This window comes from Mirounga leonina, unplaced genomic scaffold, assembly GCF_011800145.1.
Source record: "Mirounga leonina isolate KUSES-001 unplaced genomic scaffold, KU_Mleo_1.0 Mir_127, whole genome shotgun sequence".
Classification (NCBI taxonomy): Eukaryota; Metazoa; Chordata; class Mammalia; order Carnivora; family Phocidae; genus Mirounga; species Mirounga leonina.
Genome location: NW_023270316.1, coordinates 11,573,081 through 11,593,959, shown reverse-complemented (window position 1 = coordinate 11,593,959; position 20,879 = coordinate 11,573,081). Strand labels below are relative to the sequence as shown.

The 20,879-nt window shown below is 41.4% G+C and overlaps 1 protein-coding gene across 4 annotated transcripts in view; it reads left to right on the top strand.

Moving 5' to 3' along the window:
* Positions 1 to 20,879, top strand: part of CLYBL (citramalyl-CoA lyase) — a 257,573-nt gene that overhangs the window by 32,603 nt on the left and 204,091 nt on the right. Inside the window, exon 1 of one of the 4 annotated variants that reach the window (XM_035003115.1) lies at positions 18,769 to 19,325. The exons of the other annotated variants lie outside the window; for them this stretch is intronic. Within the exon in view, the coding sequence (XP_034859006.1) occupies positions 19,285 to 19,325 (41 nt within the window). The 5' untranslated portion in view covers positions 18,769 to 19,284. Of the gene's footprint in view, positions 1 to 18,768; positions 19,326 to 20,879 lie in introns of those variants that run through there. 4 annotated transcript variants of the gene reach the window in all.

Here is a 20,879-nt window from a genome sequence, read left to right as displayed (position 1 = left end):
GCTTCTGAAGAAATATTCCTAGCAGAACATGCTGCAGTATGTCAGAAACACTGCTGTATTACAGATGCAACATCATCTAAAAGGAAAAATTGAGTGTCAGTTTGAAGTTGACAAGTGATAAAAGTAGCCCTGAAGTTGTCAATTAGAAAGTGAAGGCCTGGAACTGATAACTTAATGGGCAGTGCCCCCTGCTATTTTATCTTAAGGACTGTAGGACTTTTACTGTTCTGGAAATATGTATGCCTGTACCCAGTTATAGACATACATACATAAATACACATATGTATGTGTATGAATATATGGTGGGAGGTACAAATCCAAATACTCACTGATGCATTTCCTAAAAATATATTTCCTTTATGGGAGGACTTGCCAAAAAAAGAAATCAGTGCAGGGGGGTGCCTGGGTAACTCAGTCTTAATTAAGCGTCTACCTTTGGCTCAGGTCCTGATTCCAGGGGCCTGGGATCGAGCCCCACATCGGGCTCCCTGCTCAGCAGGAAGCCTGCTTCTCCCTCTCCTTCTGCCATTCCCCCCACTTGTGCTCTCTGGCTCTCTCTATCTCTCTGTCGAATACATAAATAAAATCTTTTTTAAAAAAGAAAAAAATCAGTACCCAGTTTTAACCGTGTTTCACATTTATTGTTTTTCTAACAGAACTTTCATTGTTTGGTTTTATGAACCATATTGACAAATGCCAAATGTGAAAAATATATAATTTTTGTCTGTGGAGGTTCTTCTGAAAATTCTTGCCTTCAGTCCTGCTGGGAGTCTTTTTTCCGATCACCAATACAAACATATAATCATACATTATCTGCCGTTGATAGAACCCCAATTGATATAGTATGCTTTTGCTGATTTTAAAATATGAGGGGAGGGGGCGCCTGGGTGGCTCAGTCGTTAAGCGTCTGCCTTCGGCTCGGGTCATGATCCCAGGGTCCTGGGATCGAGCCCCGCATCGGGCTCCCTGCTCAGCGGGAAGCCTGCTTCTTCCTCTCCCACTCCCCCTGCTTGTGTTCCCTCTCTAGCTGTGTCTCTGTCAAATAAATAAATAAAAAATCTTTAAAATTTAAAAATAAATAAATAAATAAAATAAAATAAAATATGAGGGGTGCCTGGCTGGCGCAGTAAATAGAGAGTACAAGTCTTGATGTCGAGGTTGTAAGTTTGAGCCCCATGTTGGGTGTAGAAATTAATAAAATCTTTAAAAAATATATGAGTAATTCATCATTGATAACATAGGTTAAAATGAATTGTAAATGGATAAGATAGGAATCCAAATGAACCAAAGCTGTTTATATTGTGGTGTTGGCACTGTATGCATCTTTCCATTATTTAGTATACCAATAAAAAATCACTTTATTTATTAAAAATAGTCCTACAATAGAAGGGATGAAAGTACAGAAATAAGCCCAAGGTGAACTCAATGGAATTAGGTGTTTATTAGATTGGTGCGTTTTCCTTTTTTGAGATGTCAGTTCAAACTAAAACTTTTAAAACTGAATTTGAAAATAATGCTCCCCAATTTTTTGAATGGAATTTTTGTTTACTTTTTTTTTTTTTAAGATTTTATTTATTTATTTGACAGAGAAAGACACAGCGAGAGAGGGAACACAGGCAGGGGGAGTGGGAGAGGGAGAAGCAGGCTTCCCGCTGAGCAGGGAGCCCGATGTGGGGCTTGGTCCCGGGACCCTGGGATCATGACCTGAGCCGAAGGCAGACGCTTAACGACTGAGCCACCCAGGCGCCCCAGAATTTTTATTTACTTTTTAAAGATTTTATTTATTTTATGTAAACTCTGTGTCCAACATGGGGTTCAAACTTATGACCCTGAGATCAAGAGTTGCATGCTCTACTGGCTGGGCCAGCCAGGTGCCCCTGAATGGAATTTTTAAATAAAATGTGACAGAATACAAAAAATGCATACCTGTGTTAATGAAAACCCTTAGGACACATAGCAGAGATGACTCCCCGAGGAGGAACTCCTAGAAGGGTCCCAAGTTCTCAGACACAGTGCAAGATTCTGAGAGATTTTTGGGAAGAATCCTCATTTTATGACCTCTGACTGTAGGTAGGTTTGGTTGAGAAGCCCACTTGCTGAGGAGGGGTAAGGGTCTCATCCCATGGGCACTCTGACCCTCCAGTACTGCATCTTTGGCTAATGCTCCTCTTGTGAGGATGGGAATATGCAGTCACCGTTAGCCAAAGCAGACATGGGAGGGCTTGGCAGTGGTCATAGCAGGTTCCTTGAATCTACCACCAGCACGAAAACCAGAATATTGGCCCTTTTCTAATCTACTGAACTCAAGTGTTCATTGGCCATGGCCTTCACGAGGACTTTGCCCCTGGGCTCATGAGGTTCCTCGCAGGTACTCACTTGACTCTGGAATCCCCAGAATCTTTGACTTTTTTCTGGAGAGAAACAGCAGGTCTGTATGAAGGGGCTACAAGGCTTGGCGTACTGTGGTTCTGTCTGCGTCCTGAGGCAGCACCTAGGGTGTAGTAATGACATTCCCACAACCAGCAATGTTTACACATTGCTTCGGTGGTGAAAGCCCAAGCATTGATTAAATTATATCCATGTGTTCTGAATAACCAGAAACTTTTTTTTTTAAAGTTTACAGATCATCAGCTTTTCGTCAGCATGATTTGCAGTCTCTGTTATCTAGTATATATAATTATCTATATCCTCAGGTTTTTTGCCAACATCTGTATCTTTGATCAGGTAGAGAGGAAAGAGAAAGGAATTGATTAAACAGGTGGGAGCGTGAACAAAGGGACACGTGCATCTCTGACACATTTGCAGGAAATTGTCTTTTATCTTTTTATTCATAATTACTTTAAAATTTAGTCATGTGGTATGGGAAGTTGAAGAATCACATGTGGGCAGCCATCACTCCCTACCCCTTAGCTCCTCATTTTGGATCGTTCAGGGCAATGGTGTTTCAGACTGGGGATCCCAATAAGTGAGCTGGAAATTAATTTATTAGGTCATGACAAGCATTTAAAAAATGAATTATAAGAGAAATTTTTCTGGTCAGAGTATATCACATGTTAAATTTCGTTTTATAAAACTTGTTTCTTTTAATATGTGTGTGGGGGGTGTTGGGCGTGTTTCTGGGCTATAAAGTATATAAAATATCTTTAAAATATGTTTCTTCCTGTGGGTTGCAGTAAAAAACTTTGTATAAAATACGTTTTACACAAAGTATAAAATATGTTTCTTCCTGTGGGTTGCAGTAAAAAACTTTGGAGAAATGCTGCATTCGAGGAATTTCTGATCCAGGGAGATGGCTTTCTTTCGGGGTGGGGGGGTGGGGGGCTCCCACAAGCTGCTAGCAGTGTCCTGGGTCTGTCTTTCCTATAGCTGTGGAGTTCTCTAGTTTAAACTCAGATTCTCTTCCCATGAACACGCGGTTACATAAGTGTTTGGGTGTCGTTAAACCAGCACTTTGGGACATTGTGGGATTAAATGGGTTTTTGTGGGCTCTCCTGAGGCCCTAACCATCATTTGTAACATCTTTTCCATGGAGAAAAATTCATTTTCAGTTCTAAGAAGCAAATTCTTAGTGAATTTAATTTAGCAGAACTCTGTCATAAATTGGGCAGTACTTTTATACACTTTCTATATTATTTAATAGTAAAATATATTTGTACCTTAAACATTCTGTCACACTACTTTACCCCTTTTTCATTTTGGTGAAGAGTGATGTGTTCTAGGAGCTCTGGGTGGCCTGGTTAAGTGGTGTTGCTGACAGTGCTTCTGAAGAGGGAGGCTGGCAAGTCCAAAGGTCAGAACATCTGCATGTCTGCACCCCTTAACGAGTCTCAGAAGTGCATCTTCCTGCACTTGCAACAATTTATAATCATCAGATTCCTTTTACTATTGAAGCCAGTGTGGCCCTCTGTTAATATAAGGTGCTCTTTACAAAAGCACATTAATCCCAGATCTGCTGCTGTTCTTTCAGCAGGTGTTGATTGAGCACCCTTTCTGTGCAAGGCACTCTTCTACGCCCTGGGATAAGACGGTAGGAAAGGTGGACAGGGGCCCTGCCCAGGAGCTTCCCCTCCAGTGAATCTGCTCTTGGTTGGTCTCACACTCTGGTCTTTTGTCCGTGGGGCTTGTTGGGGTCAAGCTGTGCAACAGATTTACCCTTCCAGTGTGATAGCTGGACCCTAAGACTGCTCTGTCCTCACTTTAAGTGGGGCCAGGTGTCAAGCATCTGAAAGGCTTATAAGAGAGAAGCGAGTTTCTTCTTGGGAAACGCTACAAATTATTTGAAGAACAAAACCCGTACTAAGATTTTGAGAGCCCCAGCTCAACAAAACAATAGTTGGGGCACAAGCTTATAGACAACAGAGACGACAACATGCATCAAATCAGGATTTAGTGATCTAGTGTCTAAAAAGCCTTCTTAGGGAAGCACCCCACCCCCATCTATAGCTTCCCATTTCCATAGTATCTAACCTCTTATTGAAATCTATCCATGTTGCCACCCCCCACCCCCAACACAACTTCATACTAGGAAGAACTTAACTTCACTGCCTGTTTTTCCTGAGGTTTATAAAAACAAAATGTGTGAAGGGAATGTATGCTGATTCTCTTGGGACTAATTAAACAAACAGATTCAGGGAAAGAAAGCAGAGAAGATGTAGTGTAGTTAAGATGTAAAAAATGTAATTTTCGGGATAACAGCCGTCAATTTTTCCAGTTGAGTGTTTTTCCAAAGGGCAGAGGGCAAAAAGCATCTTACGTCCTCTCAAAGCTGAGACACATTTCAACATGGAGATATTAGAAGCAAATTTGGTGCCCAAGACAGGTGCCAGATTTTAATTACAGTTGGCATTTCTGAGCAGGCTTTTGGCAGAGGTGGCCATCTTGTTGGAAAAGCCATAGATTTTGACACTAGCCGTATGGATGCCCAGTGAAAAATGATTGAAAATAATTTCCCTCCTATTTTCATCATGTTGGTTTTGAGAGAAAACTTCAGTGGTTAATATTTAAACAAGATATTCTCTGTTCTGAGAAAACAGTTTTTCATTGGAATTGTCTTGGTGGTTTGGAGCATTAGTTCCGGGGGTAATAATTTCTGTCTTAGAGCCTTTGAAAAACCCCAGTTAAAACAATAAAATAGGATGTTTCATTATAAGAAATGAAGTTGGCATGTACCAGGTTTTCCATTAAGTTCCAGGTCACAGACAAATAAAGAAAGTATGTTAGGGAGAAAAATCCTTTTTAAAAATAATTAAGGAGCTGTCTGTTTTGTTCACCAGATGGAAAATCCGTACTTGTGGGTGGTCTGTGTTGGAGAGGGCATCTCACAATTGGCAGGACCATGCCTTTAACTTTTCAAGTCCTAGGACAAAAATTTGAATGCCACTGACTGTTCAGAAGCCTCCTAATATGTATTAGCCCTTCCAGGGCTCTGCTTCCTAAATTTTACCAGTTTTCTAAAAGAATGTATAGGTAAAATTATTATGGCATGCCAAAATAAATGGCCTATTGTTCTTTGAATCCTGAAACAGTTTTCCTGTCAGTCCTTGTTTTCTGTGACTTCTCTCACTGTCAATACATTATGATGATAATGTGATTAGTGGAACTGCCTGCATTACTATTTAGAAGCCCCTTTTTATTACACTAATGTATTCCAGAGCAGATAGGGTGGCCAAATGTGCCTGAAGCTTAAGAAATCTTCCTAAGATTGTTATTTTACCGAAGAAGGATATCTTACCTTCCTCAGTGTTTAAGGTCTTTTATAAACTTGCTTTGATTATCTGATAAAATTAATTCAGCAAGAAGATATATATGCTTTTCTTACTGCTTTCTTGGACTGATAAGAGATAGTTAGCATCCAGCTTCACTAGTAGTTTTTTAAAAAAACTAGTTCTTTTTATATGCATCAAAATATCTTTTTTTCAGCCTAATTTACATGTTACGCGGCTTTACACCTGCAAATCAGACTTTGAAATGAATGTTTTATGTTTGAACATAAGGATGTATATGTTTATATTAATATTTCATTCATAAATTTAACCCTTCCTAAATAAAAAACTGTTAATGATTATAGGACAGTTAAATTGGTAATAAAATCATTTTGGATGCATAAATGAGTAAACTCTCAAATTGAGTGGGGGAAAGAAGAAAAAAAACCCTGGAATGTAAATCATTTTTCTCGGACAGCAAATGTTTGGCTTTGGCTGTCCTACGATATTCTGCCTATGTGTAGTAAAAACGGCAATGATTTATTAGTTCCATATCCCCCCAGCACAGATGCTGCACAGTCTGTCCCTTTTCTGGGCACTAAACACTGGGTTTTAAAAAACATAATTTCACTCAAGTTTTCCGCTTGTGTTCTGTGTTGTACTATTAATAGCAACCCTTTGTTGCCAGTGCCAGCTCTCTTCTAGCATAAGACAATGATGCGCAGGAACCAGTTTTAACTAAAATACCATAATCGGCACCCATTTTTGATACGATAGTCCAGGTGCAGTTCTGTGAAGAAGACAAAGACCCTTAAAAATGATGTCATGAAGGTAAAAAAGATAACAAGGGTAACAGTTAAGTAGACTTCAGTGAGCTGTACCTTTGCAATGTCATGGTTTCTTTGGCAAATCTTACTTGCTGTTTGAAGGGTGGGGAAAATTTGAAACATTGATGAAGAACTTATATGTTTTTGGGTTTTTTTTTTAAAGATTTTATTTATTTATTTGAGAGAGAGAATGAGAGACAGCACAAGAGGGAAGAGGGTCAGAGGGAGAAGCAGACCCCCCGCTGAGCAGGGAGCCCGATGCGGGACACGATCCCGGGACTCCAGGATCATGACCTGAGCCAAAGGCAGTCGCTTAACCGACTGAGCCACCCAGGTGCCCGAAGAACTTATATGTTAAATGTTCTGTGATTCTTCATGAGAAAAATACTTTTCTAGAGAGGCAGTAATAAAGAACAGTGTTGGAAACCTCAGGCTTTACCCTCTTTTAGCCTCACTGCTCAGGAATCAGGAACTGTATTGCTAATTCTTATTCAGAGATGAGGTTGAGTCTTGATTTGGCCAAAGGTAGATGTGTTCTTCTGAGGAGTAAGGTAAGCAGGGAAGCCTCTGTGTTTGGTGTGTTTTTCTGGTCATTGTACCACTCAAGGCCATGGCTCTGAGGCCACATTTCCATGTTTTTGTGGCTGCAATCTTTGGAGTTATCCTTGATTCCATCCAACTCCTTAGATTCTCCATTATCTCTCCTATGGCTCCTGGCCATCCCGTCCTTACTGTTATCCCCGCTCATCGCTATCTCCTCTTGCCTGGTCTCTCCTCCCTCCTGTCTGTCTTCCAGAAGGAAGTCTCTGAACACAAATCTCAATGCTCTACTTTTTTAAAAGTTTCAGTAAATAAATAAAAGTTTCAGTAGCTCCCAACACTAAAGAATGAAGACCTTACATGGCCATACAGTGGTCTTTATACCCTGACTCCAAATTTCCAGAATCATCTTCCAACACCATACTTGACCCACCAGTCACATTAAAATTCTTACTGTTATGATCCCCTGCTCTCCCAACCCCGGCTCTGGCCCATCTCCTTGCCATTGCTCATGCTGTTCCTTCTCCCTATAGTACCCCTCTTCCCATATTCTATTTGGTGAAATCCTGATCAAATATCACCTTCCTCGGGTGCCTGGGTGGCTCATTCGGTTAAGCATCTGCCTTCGGCTCAGGTCGTGATCCGAGTCCCACATCCAGCTCCCTGCTCAGCAGGGAGTCTGCTTCTCCCTCGCCCCTTGCCCCGACTTGTGCCCCCTCTCTCTCTCAAATAAATAAAATCTTAAAAAAAAAAAATCACCTTCCTGTTATGACGTCTTAGCAATCACTCACACTCACCCTACTAACAGACACCCTTCTTCTGCGTCCCTATAGCTTTGCTCATGTTTCTTGTTCTTTGTGCCCTATTCTGTCTCCCATATTAGATTAAGTCTCCTGGAGGATAGGGCTAGTCCTTGTACCTTTTTGAAAGCCAGCGCTGTCTTGGTGCTGAGTGTGCGTTAAGAATAATAAATATTTTTTGAATTTAATGGAATTCTAGGTTGTGGCTATCAGTTAAGATTCTTGGTTAAGCAACAGATACTAAAGCTGGCTCCTTTAAGGCAACAAAAATTCTTCTTCTTCTTTTTTTTTTAAGTAAGCTCTATGCCCAGTGTGGAGCTTGAACTCAACACCTGGAGATTAAGAGTCACAGGTTCTGCTGACTGAGTCAGCCAAATGAAGGCAACACAAATTCTTTTTTAATAAGGTATTTTTTTAAAAGATTTTTATTTATTTGAGAGAGAGAGAGATAGCAAGAGAGAGAGCACAAGCTGGGAGGAGAGGGAGATGCAGGCCCTGCGCCGGGCTCCATCCCAGGACCCTGGAATCATGACCTGAGTCACAGGCAGGTGCTTAACCAACTGAGCCACCCAGGCGCCCCAAGACAACAAAAATTCTTAAGAAAGAGATGCCGAATCTGGCTTTTTCAGGCAAAAAGGGATTTATTGGAAGGACATGGGCACACTCACAAAATCAGTGGGAAGGCAACCGTAGGCATCTTGGCATCAGCACGACTCCTTCGTCTTGTCCCAGCTCAGGCACCAGAATGGACGTGCTGCCAGCATTTTTAATCTTTAACTCTGCTCAAGATGTTAACTGTGGGGATGACGTGTTTGATTGGCTACAGAGGACTCTCTGTCGTTAGGCAGATAACCTAGGGACAAAGATGGCTGTCCAAAAAAAAAAATAAAATCTTTAGGAGGGAGCACCTAGGATTCTAGACTTAAAGTTACTCGGTTGTGGGATGCCTGGATGGCTCAGTCAGTTAAACGTCCAACTCTTAATTTCAGGTCGTGATCTCAGGGTTGTGAGATGGAGCCCGGTGTCAGGCTTCACGCTTTCTCCCTCTCCCTTTGCGCAGCACCCCCCCCACCCCACTTCGTGCATACGTGTGTGCTCTCTCTCTAAAATAAATAAGTAAGTAAATAAATAAATAAACAAACAAATAAGATTTACTCCATTGTAACTGCAGGGCAAGTATCTGTGCTTCAGTTTACTCATCTGGTGGTAGTGGCACCATTATTATTATGAGCAAATGAAATAATGATATTTCATTTTAAGATGTCTCCTTAATCATGGACATCTATTTGAAAATTTGAACTACCACATGAGGGGCGCCTGGGTGGCTTAGTTGGTTAAGCATCTGACTTCGGCTCAGGTCATGATCTTGGTGTCCTGGGATTGAGACCTGCATCCTGCATCAGGCTCCCTGCTCAGTGGGGAGTCTGCTTGTCCCTCCCCCTCTGCCACTCCCCCTGTTTGTGCTCTCTCTCTCTGTCTCTCTTTCTCAAATAAATAAATACAATCTTTAAAAAAATAAAAAATAAAACTATCACATGAGCAGTTGCTGATTGTTTTCTCCTTGGCTTTCCATTTGTTCTCTGTTTTTTTTTTTCTTTTTTCCTCCTTGCTAGTTTTTATTAACCTTCCCTCATACTTGGAATCCCATAGTGCTCCAGATGTCCTAGTGGACCAACAGTATAGTTTTGGTTTACCTGTTCTTTCTCCTGCTCAAAATTAGACTGATTCAAGTGATAATATGCTAGGCACGGTGGGCTAGGTACCCATTTCATTCAAACGTGTAGAGTAACTAGTATATAAGTCAGGGTACAGGTTTGGATGTTGTAACCAAAAGGCCCCCAGATTCAGTGCCATTATCTAAAATAATTTCTCTCTCACTTTAAGTGTAGGTAGGTAGTAGAGTGTGTATGTGATGGCTCTGTGAGGACCCAGGTTCCTTTTATCTTGTGGCTCTTCTACCCTCAGCATCTTACCTAAGAGGGCTGCTCCGACTGGGCCCATGACACGGGGAACTGGAAGATTGCTCTTCCTTATACAGGCATCCCATACTTCGGCTCACCCTGACACACCCCACCCACCACAACTCTCATGAATATACCCAGACACAGGAGAGGCCGGGAAATGTCACTGTTAGCTGGGCATCCATGAGCTTCTCCCTGGGTCTGTCCTGGTGGGCAGACAGTGCTGCTGTAGTGTTTACACCCCAGACCTGAGGGGTAGCTAACAGGTGCGGTGGGCTGGGAAGTGCTTAGGCACCAGTTTGCCTCTTGGGCCCTGGCACCGAGCTTAGATGTGCAAGTTGGCATGTCCGCACACAGGACTGAACCAGGGGCACTAAGAGGAAGGGAGGGCTGGGGCTTGGGGCCTCCACTCAAGCCCTGAGGCCCGTATGTGGAGGGGTGATCCTGTTCAGCCCAAGTCATCGGGTCTCAAGTCTTTTCTTGCCCAGTGTATTAGCCTGCTTCCATGTCACCATAGTCTTGCTTACTATCAAGGTCTCCAAAGCAGTCGCATCAGAACAATGAGTGAAAGTGAAAGTGGGCAGAGCACAGAGCTTCTGGCCTCAAAACTGGAAGTGAGACACATTGAGACAACTCACAATTTTAAAATTAAGGAGTATTTTAACACAACTTAAGTGTCTATAATGAGAAGTAACAGTGCTGATGTTAACTCCTGTGGGATCAAACCCAGTGGTTAATCTCTCAAACCTCGCTCTGCCACACATATTATATTTCAAACTATTCAGTGTGTTACCTGCTTGCATGCTTCGGAACAGTCCAATAAGCTTGGTCCTGTTGTCAGCCCCATTTTATAGATTAGGAACCATGTTTACTGAAGTTAAGAAACTTGGCCAAGGTTACTGAGAGAACAGGAAAAAAAAAAAAAAGCTGCACCTGTACCTGGGTCTGCCCGACTCCAGAATCTGTGTTCTTAAGCATTAAACTGTGCATTTAGCATGCACAGGGGGAAATGTGGACAATGCTGTACACTCCTTACAGTGGAGTTCCCATGGCGATGCACACTGCCATCATCCTTTGGTGATCCCCTCCTTTCTGTCATTCAGTGAATATACACTGAGTCCTCCTCCAAGGTTGGTGCAGAACTCTGTGAGTCCATCATCTCATTGAACTCTGAATAGGACAGGTGTTGTGATCCCTGTTTCATATTGGATGAGCCCAAGACCCAGGGAGTTAAGGAACTTAACTGGGATTACACGGTGATGCTTGGCAGAACCAGGATTCTGGCCCAGACCCATTCTTTCCACACAATGACCCATCTGTCTTGAGAACCCTTCTCCTTGCCAGACTGAAGTAAATAGATCTTAAATGTTCTCACTACACACACACACACACACACACACACAAATGGTAATTACGTGAAGTGATGGATGTGTTAACCTTATTGTAATTATTTTGCAATGCATATGTATATCAAATCATTATGTTGTGTATCTTAAATTTACACAATATTATATGTCGATTATATCTCAATAAAGCAGGGTCAGGGGGAAGAACTTAGAAGAGTATGGCAGGTGCTGCAGTGTTGGATTTTGTTACTGTCAGTACAGCTATGCTCTTTCAGGTGTCTGCGCACAAAGTATGACTCACAGAAAGAAGCCAGGACAGTGACCTCTAATGGGTGGGACAAGCATGTGGGTCAGTCAGCTCTGGGCATCTCTCCTCCCGCATGGCCACCACACGCATGTAGGTACTGCAGGATGCTGCCTCAGATGCTGGCTGGAGATATTAACCACTGTGTTTGTTTTAGGAGGATTAATATCAGCACAATTATTTCTCATTATTATTCGTAATTCAAGCTTCCTAAATCCAGTTTGCTTCTTGGGCCCTGGCATAATGTGGGGAGGAGGCGATAATGAGGGCGACCTCTCATCCCAGTAAGTGACACATTGTGGGTTCCATGGAACTTAAAGTAAGTATTTGAAGTATGGAAACTGTCAGCTTTGCTTCTGGTGCCTGTTGTCTTTGTGAGTGGCCCTCTCTGGATGTCAGGCAGCAGGGATGGTCTCACATGATGAAAATGAATACCACTTCTGTTCCATTGGACTTTACAGACCATATCCACACAGATTATCTCATTGCATTTTCAGCAACCTACTTTGAGGCAGCCAAATAGATATCATAGCCCCATTTTATAGTCAGACAAACTGATGCTCTGACGTTACATCCTTGCCCAAAGTCACATTGCTGGGGAGCACTTACTACCATGGCAGCCCTTGCCCTGCATATTCAAGGGCTAACCCTGTTAGTCCCTTAACACCTTCTTTAACTGTTCAATGCTTTTAAGTGTCCATGTCTTCGTATAGAGGGGAAAGGTGCTTTTGTGCAGATGGCACAGTCTGGAGCCAGACTCCTGCACTTAATCCCAGCACTGCCACTGTTGGGAGCTGGCTACACCTTTCTAATCCAGTTGTCTTTTCTGTGAAATAGGGATGATAGTAATAGTACCTACCTCAGAGAGTTTTTATGAAGATTTGGTGTGATAAAATGGAAAGAACTTAGAACAGGTGTGGGCATAGTGTGATGTAACCATTTATTATATTAAAGTGGAAAGGGAGGGGAGAAGGAGTGAGACAGGTGATCTAAGGAAAATCAGTCTCAGTTACCACTGCACAAGACCCTAGTGTGCCAGGGCTGCCTTTGACTAAACCCTCTGAGTTGCCATGTACCCTGGCATGGGACTCCGCAGCAGTCTGTGAAGAACATAGGTGCCCCCCCCCGCCCCCGCTCATTCTCACATGAGCTGTTCACCCTCCTCTCAGTGACTGACCCCTTCTCAGAGCAGGAGGAAATGATGAAATGAGTCCTTGTCTCCCCAGGTCACCTCCCCAGGACAGACTACCTGCCTCTTGTTCTCTACCTCTCAGTACCTACAGAGGAATACTGATGCCCAGCAATAGAGCTAATTATCCACCCCCCCAACGATTAATCTTTTTTTTTTTTAAGATTTTATTTATTTGAGAGAGAGAGTGAAAGAGAATGAGCACGAGAGGGGTAAGGATCAGAGGGAGAGGGAGAAGCAGACTCTCTGAGGAGCAGAGAGCTCGATGCGGGGCTCGATCCCAGGATCCTGGGATCATGACCTGAGCTGAAGGTGGAGGCTTAACCAGTTGAGCCACCCAGGCGCCCCATCCCCCCGCCACCAAAGATTAACACCAGAGAGTGGGCAGGTATAGGTAGTAGGGCTTTCTGTTTATTTAGTCTGGTCCTTCAGGTGTCACAAGAACTCTTTATGTAGAAACTGCCCCTTTAAGGGGCGCCTGGTGGCTCAGTTGTTAAGCGTCTGCCTTTGGCTCAGGTCATGATCCCAGGAGCTCAGGTCATGATCCCAGGGTCCTGGGATCGAGCCCCACATCGGGCTCCCTGCTCCGCGGGAAGCCTGCTTCTTCCTCTCCCACTCCCCCTGCTTGTGTTCCCCCTCTCGCTGTGTCTCTCTCTGTCAAATAAATAAAATCTTTAAAAAAGAAAAAGAAAGAAACTGCCCCTTTACGTTTCTCCGCATGGCTTGGAGGCAGCCCTCAGTGTGGGGACACCTGTGATACATTTTGCTTCTGGGAGACCCAACCCAACCTTTGGGATCATCCCCCATATTGTTTTCTAAGGCTTTTTGTATTTTTGGTTTATTTGGTAATTAGGGCAATTATTGGGCGGGAGGGCTGTGAGTAGTGGGATGAGCTAAAATGGAGTGGAGAAATGGGGGTAAAGAGCCACAGACCACTGGATGAAGTTTCCAAGTGTAGCTAGACCGGGGTGCAGTTCTAGGCAGACCACTAGATGGCACTCACACATTAGCGTTAGGACCAGTCCGTGACGCTTTCCACTTTGGGTTTTTGTAGAATCTCTCTAAGGACTAGCCAAAGCTTTGTATCTGTCATCTCCATCCATCCATTCATCCCTGTAAACTCTCTTGCTCTTCTACAGATAAGTAGATATGTCTCTCTCTCTCTTTTTCTTTCAATTTAGTGACCTTAAAAACCCGCCAAAATTAACTTCAAAGCCATCCACCTTTTCAGTGCTTTATTTTTACTGTTCTCCTAAGCAGATGTTTACATGGCAATAAATCCATTTTCAAAGTAGGGGAACAGAGAAACTTATTTTTCTCTTCAGTCATTCTGAGGATATATGCACTACAAGGAATGGAAATTGAGGGGAAAAGAGTTATTTAAAAATAGTAGGTAATAGAAACATTTAAAAATATTTCTGTTCAGGGGGTGCCTGGCTGCCTCAGTCGGTAGAGTATTCGACTCTTGATCTCAGGGTTGCGAGTTCAAGCCCCTGTTGGGCGTGAAGCCTACTTAAAAAAAAAAATGGCAAAAAAGAATTTCCATTCAGAATTATGGGTTCCTAACTTGTAATGAAAAATAAAAAATCCCTTAGGATTAATGAATTTTTTTATCAAATATGTTTCTGTTAGAGGATTTTCCATAAATGGAGATTCAAATGCAGAATGTCTTGTTGCATACTACTGGGGATAGGAGGAAGTAAAGATAGGCAGGAAATCAGTTGATACTTCTATCTTTATCAGGGTGCATGTTGTGTAAAAGCAAAACCCCATCTTAAATTTATAATCTGATGTTTCAGAGGAATTTAAAAACAAATTTCTGTATAGCAGCTGAAATGGGTTCTGCTCCTGCCTTGTTCAGTTCTCTCTCAGCTGGGTGGACATGTTGGGGAGCTGTTTGGATGCAGACGTGCTTCATCTGTGCACTTCTTAGCTGAGATAACAGTGCCCTGAGCCCCACTGCTAAGGTTAACTTGTATACTGCAGAAGGACAACAGATGGAAATTCTGGGTTGCAGCCACTGCAGAAAAATAAAAACATGTTCCAAAGGGAAAAGGATCTTGTATTTCTGCGTTTGAACCTTTGATCTGCATTCACATCTGAAGGGAAGGCTAGACCTTTTGGTGGAGACACATGGCTTTGCATCTGTGAAAACACAGCTGTATATAGCAAAACAAAACTAGTGGAAAATACAATGGTTTTGCTGTGTCAGGCTAGCTGCTAACGCTCAAATTCTATACAAATATTGTCTTTTGATAGCTCTTTCAGAAACCCTTCTTGACTTTCTACGTAATTGTTTAGTAATGTTTTATTTTTTTAAATTCAGATTTTGAGCTCTTTAGGAATAAGGTACATGGGTCGCTTTCATCTTTTCTTTTAAAAAGGCAGTGAAATAAATGGCTTATAGTTAAATTGTAATAGCATTATTTAAATTCTGACCTAATTGGGGGTGGTGGGAAAAAAACTAAACCCTTAAAAAAAGAAAGATGAAGGTAGAATTTTAAGTTGATTCTTGATCCTGAAAATCTTTTATTTTTCGAAGATAATATTGCATGTGCTTTGTGCTGTAAGTTACATTCTTAGGCATTCTTGAAATTTATATTCTTAGGCCTCTTAGGCCCTCTTGAAATTGAGCTGCTTGGTTTTGAGCAATTAACATTTGTTAAGTGAATTAGCAGTTCTGCTTTCCTTCATCTTTAAATAGCCATCTTCGGTTAGTTTCTTTATCAGCATTGCCCAGTAATGCAAGCCAAGTTTGTTTCATTGGGAGGCATTTGCCTTGAACCTCCATGTTTCCTCTCCGTCCCAGACACAGAGCCCGTCTGTGTGCCTGCCTTATCCTGCCCCATATGGTGGCTTCCTACTATTGAATTGGCGACCTTTTTCCGTCCCTCCCCTTCCTGTTGGAGCTCTGGCCCCTCTGGGCCGTCCCCACTCCCTGCGACAGGAGTCGGGTGCAGAGAGCTGGTGGACAAAAGATGAGGATGAGAGTTTGATGTATGAGCAGAAGGCCGCCTGCGTGCCCCCACTCTGCAGAGGTGTGCTTACATTTTTCTGAAAGGAGCTGAGCTAAGTCAAGGCCTTTGTGCTGTCACCCTCCCGACCCTCCTTAACGCCAACATCTTCATCAGCAAGCAACGCAGGAACTGAAAAGTAGTTTTCTTTAAGAGAGATAATTTTGTTTTTATCATTTAATAACAACCTTTGGTGTTAATCACGCTGATGGGAAGAGCAGAGCTAGATAACAAGTCCTTCCAAGAAGTTTCCCCTTTGAAGTGCTGGTTCCCGCCTCACCCTTCCAGGAGTGAAGAGGGGGAAAGAAAACAAGTGTGAAGATCTGAAGCCACTGAGGAATGCCGAATTGATGTCTCTCCTCAGTATCCCTTCCCCTCTCACAGTTCTCCCCTCCTTTTCAACTCCCTGCCCTTTGAAACTGCAGGATTGGGGTGGCCAGGCCCTCCAGCCAGGCCCTGTTGTAGCTACGGGCCTTCTCCAGTAGGCTACAGGCCTCAGGCAGTGGGGCAGCGGGCTGGAGAGAGGAAGAGGAGGGAGAAGAAGCTGGAGGAAGTCGTCGTGTAGATCCTCTGTAGAGTCAGGGCCGAAGGCTTTATCCACTGTGATGAAAGAAAAACAAACAACTGCCCCCCCAAACAAACAAAAAAGCCCTCCCCCAACCCCAAGTCCTCCTTCACAGGTGCATTTTGTTCCTGGGACTGTGGGTGTCACTAGAACCTCTTTTTTTTGCAATTCTAGAAGATACCGTAAAGGACTTGTCAAGCCTATTAATTTTTCAGGCAGAACGGATCAAGCCTGCCTTTGATGCGGCTGCTTCCTAATTTAGTATTCAAAGGTACAGAGTCTCACCTTCTCTTCACTCTTCACATAATTAAAGATTTTTTTCCAGCGGCAGAGAACTAGTGATGTGTAGTATTTTTTGAAGCTAAAGGTCCAACTTCTTATATAACATCTGTTCTTCTCCTTCTTCCTTAAATATAGCCAATATTTACTTTTTGCTGGTACTTAGCTGCATACCATTCACCCTGCGTTTTAATTTTCGACAGATGGGGTTATAAACAGTGCGTTCCCCTCTACCTCATTCCTTTAATTTTAAATATATATATAATTATGTGTGTATTTATATGTGTATGTGTTTCTGTTCTAACAAACTGATAGTGCAATTAAAAACAGAACTCTAGAATTGTCGATTGCCCTAACTTGTCCATTACTCCTGGTTTTATTTTATACTTGAGCATTCTAAAGTTCACTCACCTGGACTTTCACATGTTTCCATCTGCTGTGTTTAATAGCAAACCGTGACCCTCAAAACCACTTCAGGGCCTTTTGTGTTCTTATCTGTGCATTTCAATACCTTCTGGGAAGTGCCTTCGGTTTCACTACATATGCAAAAATCCCAGCTTGAATTTTTTGACACCCGTTCTCCGTTTGTTGGTGGAGTCCTGTTTTCCATTGTCTGGTTGTTGATGTTGGCAAAAGTCATTTGTTTAACGATGCCAGGATTACTGTGCCTTATTTTTTATTGGAATGAAATCTGAAAATATTGCTAAGTATTTAAAAAATTAATGCATGCTGTTGAAACTGTTACATACTTGCATGGTTTTATTTTCCCATCGTAAGGTGGATAATATTTTAAAGATACTAGGTAGTGATAGTCACTAGAAGCCAATTAAAACCACTAGGATTCTATCAAAAACCTGTTTGACAGTATAAATAATTGATATCTGGAAATAAAGCGGCTGCTCTGTGCACAGGGCCCTTCTGGACACGACTGGGCAGCGTTAGCAATCTCTGTACTTCACGAACCAGGGGACGATTCCTGGGCATTGTCGCCTGGGTTTTAAAAATTTGATGATAAGGCCACATGCAAACAGATTTTTAAAAAACATATTCTTTACCTATGGATAGAGAGGAACAGTGACATTATTTTCAGGTGTTTGAGCTTCTTAGCATAAAGGAACAAATACCCCAACTCCTCAAGAGCCAGGTGTGAACGGAATAAATTGAGGCACTGTCCGGACCCATCCAGCTTTTTAAAAATGATGTGATTAAAAAGGACATCTGAGAACAAATTTATGAAGTTGTTATGGCAACTGAAACACTTGGATTGAAATGTGTGTATCTGAAACATGAAAGATTGTAGGAAGCCGGAGAAATAAGCACGGCATTGTATTTGGGAAAGGCAATTGAACAGTGGTAGCCAAATGTTATTTCTTCGTCGGTCATCATTCAGGGTTACTGCCTTGATTTCCACTTGTAAAAATGTGTGGTGATTGATGTTTTCCCAGACTGTGTCGCCTGAAGTCGCCATGCCTTGAACCAGCGTTTGCTCATTGGTCATTTGACCTGTTGAGAACTCTCTTGTGTTGTGTTCAACGCGGAGATTGCATTTAGAGTTGCCTCGGCATTTGCCCATAAGTTTACCCGTCTGTGTTCTCACATTAACGTCCTTGTTTGTGAGTAGCCTCTACAGTGTGTTCATTCACCATGTCCCCCAACCCTAGCCCACCACTAGTCACCAGTAAACAGCCACACTCAAAGGAGTCAAAAGATTTAAATATTCCCTAGAATTCCCTGCTCTCTTCGAAAAGCTTTATATCCCGTCTACATAACTTGATTCCACCTTAATTTCTCATGCTTTTTAATTTTTCTCTCTGGTGCTGGCAAGAGTATTAAGTAACTGTTGTTTTAAATCACAGGCAAGGATGTTTAAAATTAACACCTACAAATTTGTATTACAGTGTTTTAGAAAATCAGTACTTTAAGCTACATCCAGAATGCTTCAAGTTTTTTCAGTGACTAGATTTCAGATACCTAGCGTCCAGAAAAAAATTTTTTAAGATATTATTACAAATTCTTTGTAATATATATTTTTGCCTTTACATGAAAAAATAGTTAAATGTCAATTATAGTAATTTTAGTAGATTATCCCATAAGTAATACACTATTTTAATTGAAAAGAGTTTGACACCAAAAAATACATTTACACCAAAAAATTGAAAATTTTTTCTTTATTAACATTGATTGTTGAATATTGATTACTGAGTATTTGGTCTCCTTGATTTTAAGCATAGTACTTTTTACTTTGAATAGTCTTAATTCCTAAAATTAAGCTAAGTGAAACAAAGGAGGTGGAAAAAGCAAAATAGTATTTAGAAAGTTTATTTTTCTTAAGTCATGAATTGGAACCTTCTACTCTTGCTGAAATTACTTAGCAGTTTTTTAGTTGGACATGAGGGTATAATACCAAAACTTTCCATGTATAGTGGGGTGTTTTCCTATTTCTTTAAAGACTAAGCTCAAAACGTTATTCTATTGCAAAATTAACTGCTGTTAATCTGTCAGACTTATTATTCATTTTAAATATTTAAATCTGTGCATTTGTGTTTTTAATCCCTTTTTGCGTATGTACATGGAAGTGATTCTATTTTGATATGACTTCCTTATTTTGAAAATTCATAGATCGAAGATAACATCAAAATAAAAAAGTGTTTCAAGAGTATTAAACATAAGGATTTGGGGTATCTGCACACACTTTACAGTAATGGATTTCCTTTTTCCTTTCTTTAGTCTTTCAATTTTAAGGATAAAAAAAAAAGTATGAATTTGATGCTTCCAAAGTGGATACTATTTTATTTCAGGTGGGTCGTTTAATAGTTTGTTGATGTTTTCAAGGTCTCTAAACAAAGTCTGATGTGTTAACAGTCTTATTAACGATGTTAAAATAGAATTAACAGCTTGTGGATGCCTCCAGAGCACAATAGCCTGTCAACCTCGCCTGCCCCCTTATAAATTGTACCCCTGCTGTCTTCCCTTTGTTTCATGCCCAATCAGCAAACTAAACTTTTGTGGAGAGAGAAGGCAGTTCAAGTGTTTCTGCTGCAGCTGAAGGGAGGAGCTAATGTGGAATTTACTGGGAGACCAATCAGTGCTGGAGGGAAGAATGACCCCAGATTGGGAAGAAGGACTTTGTTGACCTGCTTGGCTCCCTGACCTTTCCTTGCTATTTTGTCACTTTAAAGAGGTTTACTCTAGTTGTCGAGTACTTTATGATGCTTCTACTAAAGCTGCAGAAGTTTTAGAAGTTTGAGATTATTTAAGATAAATCTCAGCACACATTTGATAGTGCTGTGTGATCTTTAGTAATTTGATGAGATGTTAGCACTTAAAATTATTTAAAAAGCTGACACAGCAATAATAACGTGGTTTTGTTTTTTTTTTTAAGGGAGGAATAGATTTTCATCAGTTATCTTGAGCCAAATAGATTCTAAATCTTTTCTAGTGTCTTTTCCCCATAGCTACTTTTGTGGAGAGAGAATCACATTAGCTACTGATGTTAGACCATTGGTTCTATTTTGTTGAATGTATGTTTTGAAAAAATAGATTTCTATCCTTTTTTAAGTTTGTTTGTTTGTTTGTTTGTTTTTTAGTAATCTCTATTATCTAGTGTGGGGCTCGAACTCATGACCCTGGGATCAAGAGCTGCATGCTCTTGCAACTGAGCCAGCTGAGTGCCCCTATATCTTCTAAGTCTTTAAAAGATTTTTATTTGTCAGGTAATAGTTAAAATGAGTTGAAAACTAAGATTTTTAGGAGAAGGTTTATTTTTTCATTAGCATTGCTAATCTGACAAATTGTCACATTTAAAGTACAGATTTATGGGTTAACCTGACAAATGGGTGATGCCATCTTTTCCTTTGCCACCATCAAATTTAATAACTTAGATAGTACAGCACATTTATAAAATATTTCCCAATTCTCACTGCACATTACACCAGTTTTGGTAAGGGATAATGAGACATTATTGAGACTATTATTTTTTGTGTATGTGTGGTTCTTATTTACCTTTAAATGGGCCACTGTTCAGTGGCTCAAAATACAGTGCTGAAGTCTGAGATATTGGTACATCTTGGTACAAAGAAAGAACATCTCATGCTAGAGTCCTGCAGGACTGAACATTTTCTTTAAATCAAGGTTTAGGGGCGCCTGGGTGGCTCAGTCGTTAAGCGTCTGCCTTCGGCTCGTGTCATGATCCCAGGGTCCTGGGATCGAGCCTGCATCGGGCTCCCTGCTTGACGGGAAGCCTGCTTCTCCCTCTCCCACTCCCCCTGCTTGTGTTCCTGTTCTCGCTATATCTCTCTCTGTCAAATAAATAAATAAAATCTTAAAAAATAAATAAATAAAACAAGGTTTAA